We start from the raw sequence: 12,953 nt of genomic DNA, 5'->3' as shown, positions 1-12,953 counted from the left end.
TTCCATTACTCACTTTCCATCACCTCCATCCAGTCCCTTTTCTAATTATTCCATCTCCCACATTCCCTCATTCGCTGTCTTGGCCCTTTCACCCTCACTGTTGTCACTAGCAGCCGAGGTGGCAGAGTCTGGGCTGATTGCATGATAAGCAGGAAGCCACCCACCCAGGAATGTTAGAAGCACTGGGGCTGACAGGTATTCACCCTGTGTCTTTTTTTTTTTTTTTAAATACCTTGCTCATTGTCCCTTACAGTCTCCTAAATTGTGCTGGGAAATTGCATAAAAAACAAATCCGTGTGACTGCCTTTTTCTTAGGGCAAACAGCTCCAACACTCTGTTCTTCCCTGCTTCCTCCAAGGGCCATGGGGCTATAATATAATCCATGCAGCTGCTGGCTCTTCTATTTCTGCATGGGATCCAGAATTGATACACCCTGCCATCTCTACTCTGCTTTCTTAGATCATAGAAAAATGGTGGCAGGTTGTCATTCTGGATTGTTCTGCTAGAAATTAAGTCCTCAGCAATGGAGATTAAAAGGGATTGAATGAACACAGTTTACATTTTGTGAGCAGTTGTCTCATTCATCAAGACCAGGGTTGAAGCCTTGACAATGGACCCTGCTCCTCTCAAGTTTCAAGCTTGTGCTAATCCAAACCATTTTTGTGTCTGTTCTTTGCTCTGTAAGGCCGGCTTCAGTATCATCCCTTCCTCTTCTGTTTCCTGCAGTACTGGGAGAGAGATGGGAGAGGGGCTGGATTAGGAATCAGAATAAATATTCTTTTCTCTGTGTGCTCCAGGCCTATTCCCCCTTCTTCTCTTCCTTGCAAGCTGCTTGGAAGGGATGGACTAGAGTAGAACACTCCTGCTGCTTTGCCTCTTGTCTGAAAAGAGGTACTAGTACTATGCTCCTGGTCAATCCCCCACAAATTAAGCTCAGTATATGCTTATTGTCTCTTGTTCTACCAGAAGACCACATTGGCCAACCTTACCATTCCAAAAGTCCTCCCCACATCCCCCTCATACACACTTGCACCTCACTACCTCCACCTACTTTCTTAGCTCCCACAATATACTTGCTCCGCAGGGATAGTATGCATTTCTGTTATGTTCAACCCAGAGGCCCCTCCAGGCCTGTCTCATCCTCTACCATTTCTTCTGCACTTCAACAATGGGGAGCAGTAGCTTCTCATTTCTCTTCACTAGGGTTGACATCCATATTATCCCTGGTGGTGGTGAAGTTTGACTGTCTTGCCAGAGGGTGGGAAGCCCTTTTGAAATAATCCTGTCTCAGAGGAGCTGGAAGTTCGCTTGTGTTGCTGGTTGTGCGTATGTAGCCACATATGTACAAAGATGGCCAGTGACCATTTTTAAATGACAAGTATATGCGGCAGTAAGGTAATTTGAGTCCCTGATGCAGTTGCTTACACGCCAAAGCATGGGCCCGTGTTGGTTGGGCAGTTTGTGAACACAGCTTTAGTTTTGTTCATATGGCGGATTGTGCTGAAGCTAGGTATCTTTAACTTTTTGGAGTTTTTGAGGGTTTATATATATTGTCTTTGTCAAAGAGTATGATTGCTTTGACAAACTCTTTCTGTGGGTATATATTTCAAAGATAAACATGAACATGCCCATGAATATGTATGCATATAGCACACATTCACGTGTATATTTTCAATAAAAGATACAGGTTAGATTTTCAAATGGTTGCGCGAGTAAGATATGCGCGCAACCCCCGAAAACCTACCCCTGCACGCACCGAGCCTATCTTGCATAGGCTCGGTGGTGCATGCAAGCCCCAAGACGCGTGTATGTCCCAGGGCTTGCAAAAAGGGGCGTGGCCTGAGCCTCCAGGCACAGCAGCCATTTGCCGCTGTGCCTGGGATCGCGGACTGGCCGTTGGCCGGCGCACGTGTTATGCCTGCTGGGAGGCAGGCGTAACTTCTTCAACAAAGGTAAGGGGGGGTTCTAGGTAGGGGAAGGGAGGGGGAGGTGCGGGGGGGGGGAAGGAAAGTTCCCTCCGAGGTCGCTCCTATTTTGGAGCGGCCTCGGAGGGAACGGAGGCAGGCTGTGCGGCTCGGCGCACACAAGTTGCACAATTGTGCACCCCCTTGCACGCGCCGACCCTGGATGTTATAACATGCGCGCGGCTGCACGCGCATGTTATAAAATCGGGCATAGATTTCTTTGCGCCGGGTTGCGTGAACAAATCTACGCCCGCACGCAGGTTTTAAAATCTGCCCCTATGCATATTTTATAATCTGTGCGTACATACACAGATTATAAATATATGGGCGTATATGTGCCTAAGCTAATATTTACAAGTTTATGGGCTAGCATGCGTTTGAAAGTTATACTTCCTACTAGCTGAGATTAACAAGTATTGTTTCATATACCTTCATAAATCAACTTTTCAAAAAAAGAGGGCAAATGATACACTTGTAGTTGCTGCCTTGGTTAGAGCAAAACAATTGATTTATAAAGCTATTTAAGGATATCTCATACCCTCTCAATTAAAAAAAAAAATCTAATTAAAAATCTTTTTAAATATTATATTGAATGTCTTGGGACCTGTTTTAAACAAGAGTAAGATATAATGATTTAGAATCATTGATTTATATATATATATATATATATATATATATATATATATAACAATTGGCAGCACCAATTAAACAAACAAATTATGGCTAATATAATTCTAAGGAGTATACTGTAAATGGTTCCACTAATTAACTCAAGATAAATACTTGAATGAATGGTATTCTAATTGGATGAAAAAGCCAGTTCAGAACTTGTTATATGACTGCCGCTTAAGTATTCCAAAAGTTGTAATCATTACTGACATAAAAAACATCCAGTACTCAAAAGAAATGTGATAATGTGGTGAGTTAATCAACAGAACTATGCCTAATCATCTGCCATGTGCATTGTTAAATGTAGCAGACTAAATCCCAAAAATCCAAGCTTTTATATAGTGTTGGAATTTGTTTATTATCCCAAATCCGATAGGATGATAAACTTAAGTTCCAACTTGATATAAAAGTTTAGATTTTGGGGATTGAGTACGCTGCCAATGAAGGTTAGCCAAAACTGGGCACTAATAAATCAGATAATATGGGAACATTTGATTGTGTTCCCATATTATCTGATTTATTAGTGCCCAGTTTTGGCTAACCTTCATTGGCTGCCTGTTTCCAACCTTGTGAAATATAAAATACCATCTATAGTTCATAAATTGGTTACTTTTGATTCCTTTCCTTGGCAAATGCTATGGTACGTTTAATCCTCCACTGGCTTTACACTTCTATCAGAGAGCCTTTTGGGATGTCCCATCAATGCTTGCTGTTTGATTCTTCAGTGGCAGCGCCTACCTTTTGGATCTCTTTGCCTGTTGATATGCATTTGGCATACTGCACAAAATCTTTTAAAATAATGTTAAAGACATCTCTTTTGGCTGGCATTTTCTTGAATCTAGTTTGTTATATTGCCTGATTCTGTAATTCATGTGCTGGTCTGTTTCATTTTATGAGGTTTTATTATATTTTTTGTGATGGCTTGTTCCTTTTTTATGAGTTTTTATTGTTTTTATATTCTAGATTATATTTCTAGATTATGAATATATGTATTGTAATTTGCCTAGTGTTCATTACCATGTGACAAATATTTATTTTGTTTATTTAAAAAGTATTTGTATACTGCTTTTACAACATTCGTCGATCAAAACTGTTCACAGGTTAAAATAACATACATAATTAAAATGACATAAAAACATAGAAGCAATGAAATTTATAAGTGAAGAGGTATCAGTAATATAGAAACAGATACGAGCATTGTGCCACTGGATCACCAAAAATATAATTTTTGTGATGCGTGTTGGTGCTGTTTAAATGCTGAGGGAAAGCTTGAATTGCAATATTATGAGCCAGTAAGGGTTTTAAATGCAGTCAAAAAATAGGAGTGTTTAATTTTTTTTTTTTAACTTTATGAAAGGAGATCTGCCTTAGTTCATCAGGAATTGAATTCCAAATTAAAGGTCCAGCCACTGAGAATGCATAAAAAGCACTGGCATCAATTAATACATTAATTGATGCTTTTTATACCAGTAATGATTATAACTGAAGTGGTAGTCATGTAACAAGTTATGAGTTGTTGTTTTTTCATCTAATTAGAATACCTTTCATTACATGTAGCGTAGACATGTTACTTACTGGAATCATGTACAGCATTCTTTTTAGAAGTATATTGGCTATATATCTCTGTCTCTCTATATGGTTTGTGTATGTGAAATTGTAAGTCTCCCAGAACAGATATCTGGCAATTGGGTGGGTAAGAAATTGCAGTAAATAAATAAATATATATGTATATATAAATAAATATCTACACACACACTAGAGAAAAATGGCCATTACTACTCAGGTCTATAACAGCCTGTGTATAATCTTGCCTCTGTCTGTGGGGGTCTGTGCATCTGCCTATGTATGCGGGGTGAGTGGAGAGTAAAAGTATGGTGTGCTGTGTCTCTGTTCTTACCTGTGTATGCTTGTGTCTACCTCTGTATTTCCGTTTTTGTGCACCTATGTGTGTCTCTGCCTGTGCCTGCCAGTGTTTGTGTGTGAGAGAGAGAGAGAGAGAGAGAGAGAGCCTGTGTATGTGCCTGTCTGCATGTGTGTGTTTGGGAGCCTATGTGTCTGTCTCTCCTGTGCTTATATGCCTGTACCTGCCTGTTCATGTACCTGTGTGGTTGTGCCTGTGTGTGTGAGTTTCTGTGACTATCTGCGCCTGCCTGGGAATATGTCTGGTTCTGTCTGTGTTGTGCCTGCTTGCTTGTGTGAGTATGAGGGATCCTGTGTGTGTTTATATTTATGTGTTTATTTGGGAGCCTGTGCGTATGCATGCCGGTATGTGTATGTTGGGAGCCTGTGCTTGCCTGTATGTGTGGTGTTGGAGAGCCTGTGTGCGTGGGTGTGTGCATGCTTGTATGTGTTTGGGAGCCTGTATGTGTGCCTTTGTGTCTACATGCTCCTGGGATATGTCTCTTTTGTGTGTGTATCTGCCCATGCCTGCTTGTGTCTGTGCCTGTGTGTGTTTAAGCCTGGCAGGGCTTTGCAGATGAAGCAGATTGTCTTTAGCCTGTATACCTGCCACTGTTTTGGGCACCACCTGGTGGCTAAACACAGTGTGACTGACTATGACAGTATAAATGAGTGGCCTAGTTATGATATATCCATACAAAACTAAGCTGAACAGCCTTTTTTTCCTGGATCAGTGGTACATATTTTAAGTTGCTCCTTTATTTTCATGTTTTTTGGGGGGGGGTTTTCTTGCTTTGCAGTTGAGGAATTTGAGCCTCCTGTTCCATTTTATGTCTATAGAAATAAAGGTTAATGCACTTACCCTTTCTACACAAAGAGGTCTATTTTCAGCAGCTCATGTAGGGTTGACGTTTGCGGGTTCTTTGTACCTGTAAACTTTGAGCCAGAGTTTTCAGTGACCTTGAGCGTATAAATCCTTTTCAAAAATTCCTAGGTTGTATCGGTACATGCATGGACCTACACACAGGAAGTTAAAGCTGCCTCTGAGAAGTTGTAATTTTCTGCATGTACCGTCATGCATATTCTTTTGAAAAATGAAAGGAGCTATGTAAGTGCTTTCCCCTCTTTTCCCTGCACAATCCTCTGATTGATTTTCAGAAGGCAATTTACATGCATAAACTGGAGTTTATGTATGTTAATCCTTTTGAAAAGTATCCCCAAATTTAGAAAAAATGAATCTTCTAGTTTCCTGTGATAGCATAGAATTATTTCCTTTGATCTTTTTTCTACTTTCAGCTATCTGCATGTTTTTTTTAATTTCCTGCTGCCCTGTACTTTAAAAAGAAATGGTATCTTTAAAGGCTGTTATAATAATAATTGTATTGGTTAAAATGTGTGTTTTATTTTCTTTAAAATAGTTAATTTATATATCTCATGTTTGTTCAGATTTCAGTCTAAAGTAATAAACTGTATATAGTATGGATTGGTGAATCTCTGACCTGTTAGAAAAATGTAGATAATTTATGGATAACTATTGACAACCTACTACCATCTACGTGAAAAGTGGTGGAGTCATCTCTGGACACTCACTGATTGCTATTTAGAATATTCAGTATTTTAACATTCTGAACTTTAATGGGGTATCAAACCTCCACAGCTAGTTTGCAAGTCCGTTGGTAATTTGCAAGCTCATTTCAAAGGAAACTGCTCCTGCACCCTCTCCCCAAACTCTGGTTTTCTTTTGAAAATCTGGGGCGTCACCCACAGGAACAGGCAAATTTTAAAACAAGCCCCCATGTGCCCATACACGTGCGTATGCTGGAATTGTAAATCTTGTGCGCGTATGATTTAAACTACACCTACTGCGTGTAAGTGTGCTCCTTATTTTAAGCCATTATTCAAGTAAACATACTTTACATACTTTACTTTCTGGAGCACTTTGCCGGTTTTAACGCGCCTATGTAGGTGGATTTTATCGGGTGAGAGACATTCCCAGTTTTTAACAATTAGTCTAACAGTTTGTCCAGTCCATCTCAAGGTCATCCAGACCCCTTTAGTTCTTCAACTTGCACGCCTCCCAGTTGTCCCAGACCCTTCGCCCTGTCATATAAGCCCTAAGAAGCAATTTCTGCAGACCAGCTCCTCAGTAGGAGGAGCAGTGAATATATGCAGCTAATAAGCCACCACATGCTGCATCCTCTGGTTTTAAAATATGGAGTTACATGCGTAACTGCTGGATCAGCCCAAGAACACCCATACCCTGACCCTTTTTCACCCCCTCTCTTTTTTTGCTTTCACATGCACATAATGACTTTCAAAGTCAACGTTGCTCTCATATGGCCCACATACTTGCGTATATGGGTCTTTTAAAATTCGGCCCTATGTGTCCAAAGTACCTACAAATTTGGCAGCTTTGTTGAACCAGCTGCAAGGTATGTGCCAGAAAGATGGCACAGTGATGTCAGAATGAAATTATGATGAGTACTTCCTAGGCTCAACATAACCCTTGCCCTTTTTCCAAGCATACAAAAGTACATACATTGTGAAATAGCACGCATGCTTTACCCAAACTGGGGGGGTTCAAAGAGGCTTTTTATGCAAGTGTGCACAAATTTATCTGTGCAGAACATTTTGAAAATTGCCCCCTACAAGCCTTTTTAAAATAATGATCATACTAAGATTCCCTGATACTGTAGAGTTTATTATTTATTTCTAAACTATTACTACCTATATCAACTGTGTTGCATTGAAAGAAGATAAATTGGTAATTCCACCAGGTATCTCTGATATATTGTCATTCATCACTAATAAACAGACATATACTTTGTAGGGGAGAAATGTCCAATGTTTTTCCGTATATAAAAGTGCAGACTGATTATGGGCCCCCACTCATGCAGATACAAATATGTGCGCTGTTTACAACATGCATTTTTTAGCTGCAGGGTCAGGATGGGGGAAGGAAATTACACATTGAGATTTCATTTTGCACCTGTGTCAGTCCAGGTGCAAATTGCAAAGTTCCTGTGTCCACCTTTGCACCTGTGCGCAGCAGCAGAGTTTTCAAAAGGGAAAACCCAGAAAGAGTTTCCCTTTGAAAATGAGCTTGTCCCATGGGTACTGTGTACTGGCAGGACTTCAAGTTCCATGGCCAGATTAAAAATTGCCTCTTCCCGACAAAGCAGTAAAAAAGTTGGTTATAACAGAAATCTATTTATATCCTAAGAAACCCAGTCCATGCCTCCTAATCACTTGCTTCACTTAATGCTTACAGATGTATGTGTGGATAAAGCAAAAGTAGAAGAAAGTGAACAAAAAGCTTCAGAATTTTCCAAAAAGGTAAAGTCATAAATCATATGTTACCTGAATTAGTGACAATGGATATTCCATTATCAGGGTGTGTTTTATAAGCCTTTTCCCTTTGCTTTGTGAGTAACTATTGATTTTCTTTTCTGATCAATATTTAGCAGCATTGCTGCATGATCTTTATCAGTAATACATTGATATATCAAGTCAGTGTACAGAATTGATGTTACAGAATTACAAGTAAAGTAACAAACATTTTGTACATTAGTCGTATGAGAGATAATTTTTCTCTGTTTTGGGGAGGAGAGGAGCTTAGTTGAAGGGTGGTGGAGTGCTTTTGCTAAATGTAAATACACTATACATATGTTGAAGTTATGTACAAGACCTTTTCTATTATCTCTAGTATTCTTAATGATAGTAAATAAGTAATGTGGTTGCTGTATTACTTCACTCTCATACATAGAGGTAAAGATTTGATAATAGAACTTTAATTTCAAAGCTTACTTATTACATTAGTCTAAGATCAAACATCACCTAAAAAAAAGTTTTATAAATTTTATCACTGAGTAAAAAAGAATGGCTGTTTACATATTAAAATGAGTTTAAGAAACATTTGTAGTATTTTAATTTTAGATCAGCTAAATTATCAATGAAAAAACTTTTAAAAGTTGTCATTAACTGGTTATGTAATTGTTCTTTTGTTATATTTTAATATGTCAGTAGAAATGGTACAGCACTGAAGTTTCATGGATCCTTATGATGAGTAGCGAGTAGCCCAAAAAGTACGTGAAGACAAACGTTTCCACCTTTATACAAAGATATTTAGAGTAAAGTTTCGGTCCCCCGACGAGGGCCATGTTTCGCCACATGGGCTGCATCGGGAGGGACAGGAGCCCAGAGGACACTGTTATTAAATATGGTTCCAAGAATTCGGTAAAAGGAATTGCCAAAGGCTGGAAATGGCACCTTGCGGAGGAATATTCAAAGGAGCTTACAAAAAGCCATAATCAATGACTTGCAGAGAGATTCCAACCCTTACAACAGCGTAACTCATTAACCTGTAAACTGAGTGGCCCTTGTGGAGACGCTGCCAATCTTTGGCAATTCCTTTTACCGAATTCTTGGAACCATATTTAATAACAGTGTCCTCGGGCTCCTGTCCCTCCCGATTCATCCCATGTGCCGAAACACAGCCTGTGTCGGGGGACCAAAACTTTAAATATCCTTGAATAAAGGTGGAAATGTTTGTCTTAAGTCTTCACTTGTATTTTTGAGCTACTCATCATGAGGATCCGTGAAACTTCAGCTCTGTACCATTTCTACCTGCTAATTACCACTAACATAAACCGCTCATCATCTCCACTTCCTATTAGCTATATTTTAATATGTATCATGTGCCTTGCTTCCTCTGGGGGACCAGTTGAAAACAAGACTACTGTATTATCTGATTTTCCAGGTCATATTAAAATAAGCAAACAAATGCCACTCTTTGGATCCTTTCCCTTGCACAGAAGTAGTTCTGCCATGTAATGTGAAATTGTATTAGATATGGAAAAGGTTACATGTGTTCATGTTTCACTGTCATGGTTAGTTCAAACTGATTTCAGTTCTATTCTTCCCCACTTTTTTTTGGTCTTTTGCCCCAGCCATAATGGTTCATCTATTTTAAAAGGCATTCTACAAAACACACATGATCAATTCAGATAAATTTCTAGAGAATTCTTGGATCTATTAATCAATCTGTATTGCCCACTGCAGTAATTTTTCCTGCACAGACCAAAAGAAATAGAGCATTGATCTCTCAAGAAATCTGTGTGCCCCTTTTATCTGTGTAAAAGAGAATATCCCAAACAGATAGAAACACAGTGAATATCAGTGGCTGTCCTTATTACAGTCATGGACTGTACAGACTGCCCATAGAGTGTTCTCAGAAGAGAAATAATCTTCCCTCAGTGTAAAGTGTGAAATCATTTTGTTCTATAACTTTCTTCAACCCTGATCGTAATGAAGATAAAACAAAAACCATCATGGCACAATCAGCAGCAAATCCTATGGGAGAACCTCTATCAAATAAAAATAATTTTCTTTCGAGACACATTTTATTATTTGTACTGGCCACAGGCAATTGTTTGGTTTCCAGAGTGCTGCACTGTAATTTTATAGCAAGAACTCTTGTTTCTGGAATTGTACAATGATTTTAAATTGTACCTAGATGCCACTATGCCATTCTGAGAACCATTAAGAAAAGAAGCCCATTAAAAATGTGACCGAGATATATATACTGTAAGCAACCTTAGAAGGGTTAGGTGAGGACTCTACAAATTATAGACTTTGATTAATTCTGTCGTTTCTTGTACTTCAAATAGTATTTTATCCCTTTAATCTTCATTAAAATTATTTGATCAAGTCTGTAGTACATTTATTAGGTTATTTTCTAATTGTTTGCATTGGTCCAAAGTCTGTGGGTACTTATTGCACATGGACTTTGTCCCTGTTTTCAAAGTGAATGTATTCATGTAGTTTCCCCTTGAAAATTATGTCAGGAATACTAACAATACATATTTAGATCTGCTAGTTTTTGCATCCTGATAAAAAAAAAAAAGGTGCATAATTGCAAGTCCCTCCCATCCCCACCTCTGGAAGTGCCTTTTCTCACTGCATGTAAAGTTACACAACCCTTACAGATGCCAACTCCTCCTGTTGCCTACCTATAATCCTTCCCCCCCATCCCTGGTCCCAATTTTCCTGTTGTATTTGTAAGTGACAACTCTGTCCCACCATTATTGAAAAAGAAGATCCTTATTGGATGAATATGTCACAGCATAGGTCAATTGCATACAGTTCAATCTGTAAACAATTACATTTATTCAATTTCAGAAAACATCAATTACAAATATATTCTCAATCCCCAGGGATGACCACGCCTGCACCTGCTGAATTTCATTAACTAAGAAGTCAATAGGATCATGCTATTGTAGTGACATGGATGCAGGACAGTTGAAGTCTTGCTCCAATACACAAGTGCCCTATGGTTTCATGCTATACCAATATAGTGCCATTGAGAGATGTAGGGCCGTCAAAGCCTTGCCCCTCAGGTTATCCTGCAATTTGATCCTGATTACTGACAAAAGTTCTCTGTGGTTGAATGAAGTCCTGCTCTGTAGAATAAAAGATGTCACTCACTAAGCATGCCAACACAAATTGGGTAGTGTGCAAGCCAATCTCGGCTGTCAAAGCCAAAGACTCGAGATGCAGTTCTTTACACTGTTAGGCACTGATGCAGCATAGGAGCAGGAATACTAGGCTATTTTGTATTCTCTACCCGACCAGATTTTAAGAATTGCATATACTGTGCACTCCAGTTTGTGGTCAACCCCCAGCACAAGCCCATGGTAGTGAAGCTTCACTTGCTGTGTGCACTCCATCAGCCTCACTCCGACTGTATCTTACAACCACAATTGCTGCTTAGAGCTTTAACAACCCTTGATGGTCTTGTTCAGCGACTTGGTAAGCCATGATAATGCTGAAAACGTACTGCATATTGCTCCAGAGATTGCACGAGATACATGGCCAATGAAATATGCAATAATGGAACACACAGAAAAAGCGATAGATCTATAGACTATGAGGTAGCACAACCACATCCTTGAATGTGGGGGTAGCAAGAGCTTCATGAGACAAGCTTTTGATATCCCCAGCAGAGGGTCCGTATTGCCTGGTGGCAGGCCAGAGGTATGGTGATATGGCTGCCTTGTTCCTGCATTGCTACTCCAGGATTTTCAAGACTTGCCTCTTCTACTCCAGTTACCAGATGGAATCACCCATAGGACTGAGTAAGGGCAAGAATCATATTTGAGACTGGCATCCCAAGATACCTGGTCACAGAAAGGTATTAACCATAAGGGTAGAGACATTGCTACGGTATCAGCAACTACCGAAATGTCTGCCATCCTTTCAGTGATGAGTAGCTAGAGGTATGATGACAAGGCTGCCATGTTCTTGCATTCCTGCTCCAAGATTTTCAAGACTTGCCTCTCCTACTCTATGTACCAGATGAAATCACCCTTAGGACTGAGTATGGGCAAGAGTCATATTTGAGACTGGCATCCCAAAATACCTGGTCACAAAAAGGCATTAACCATATGGGGAAGGGCAGAATGGAAGAGACATTTCAACTGGTGTAAGCAACCACCAAAACATATGGCACCCTCTGTGGCAAGTAGCTGAACAGAAGATTGCTGTTGTGGACAAAACCACTTTAGTAATTCTTTCAGCTGGCCCGGCCTGTGGCACTCAAATTGGGAACAAAACCCATTCTGAAGAAGTCTCGCTTAAGTGATTCATGCAAATAGATCTGCCAAACTTCATAGAGTTGGGGGTGAAGCCTTGCAAATAATTAATAATAACTGTTATATTGAGCCACAGGATCTCACAAAAATACTTGTAGCCATATCAGCGAACACAGGAAGATTGAACTGCATGCTGGAAACAGTTGTAGAGACATGCTCATGACCTTACAGTACCCTTGCCAGGTTCCTCTAAAGCTTGCCCACCTGCACTATATCAGGGATGCATAAAAATCATGTTTGAATTCACCTGCCGGAAGGGAAATAAACAAAAAATAGCACCAATGTTGTGCAAGCCATGGTGTCACCTTATTGGACACTTAAAGATCTGGCCTACTTGGAAATTAATTGCCATTATGTGAGTTAATAGCTCATAGAAAAGGAACTGGGGGCCATCCCAGTACATGCCTGCAGATGTATGATTTATGTAGTGGTCTTGAACAGCTAGAATACTATCGGCAGAGACAGGCTAGCATTTCACTGACCTCATCTATAGAAATACCTGCACCATACCGAGGCTCAAGAGGATGCACAAACCTTCTTTGAAGATGTGATAAGCAAGGAAGCATGACACTGCAAACAAGAATCATATGGGCAGCTGAAGAAACAATAAATAACTTACAGACCCGAATCTAACTAATTTCAGAACATCGCTGTGTATTGGGAGCCAAGTGTGTCCTGTCTCAGGCTGAGGAACCCGTGCTACCGCCAGGGGGAAGGCCCAAATTTTGATGTGCCTGGATACCATAAAGGAAGAGAAAAAGTTGACACT

General features: G+C 39.8%; 1 protein-coding gene across 1 annotated transcript in view; it reads left to right on the top strand.

Moving 5' to 3' along the window:
- Positions 1 to 12,953, top strand: part of DIAPH2 (diaphanous related formin 2) — a 2,404,298-nt gene that overhangs the window by 750,485 nt on the left and 1,640,860 nt on the right. Inside the window, exon 15 of the mRNA XM_029607438.1 lies at positions 7,804 to 7,868. Coding sequence (XP_029463298.1) covers positions 7,804 to 7,868 — 65 coding nt within the window. The remainder of the gene's footprint in view (positions 1 to 7,803; positions 7,869 to 12,953) is intronic.

Source organism: Rhinatrema bivittatum, chromosome 6, assembly GCF_901001135.1.
Source record: "Rhinatrema bivittatum chromosome 6, aRhiBiv1.1, whole genome shotgun sequence".
NCBI lineage: Eukaryota > Metazoa > Chordata > Amphibia > Gymnophiona > Rhinatrematidae > Rhinatrema > Rhinatrema bivittatum.
The sequence above is the reverse complement of the archived record's forward strand: the minus strand, read 5'-3'. Positions and strand labels throughout refer to the sequence as shown.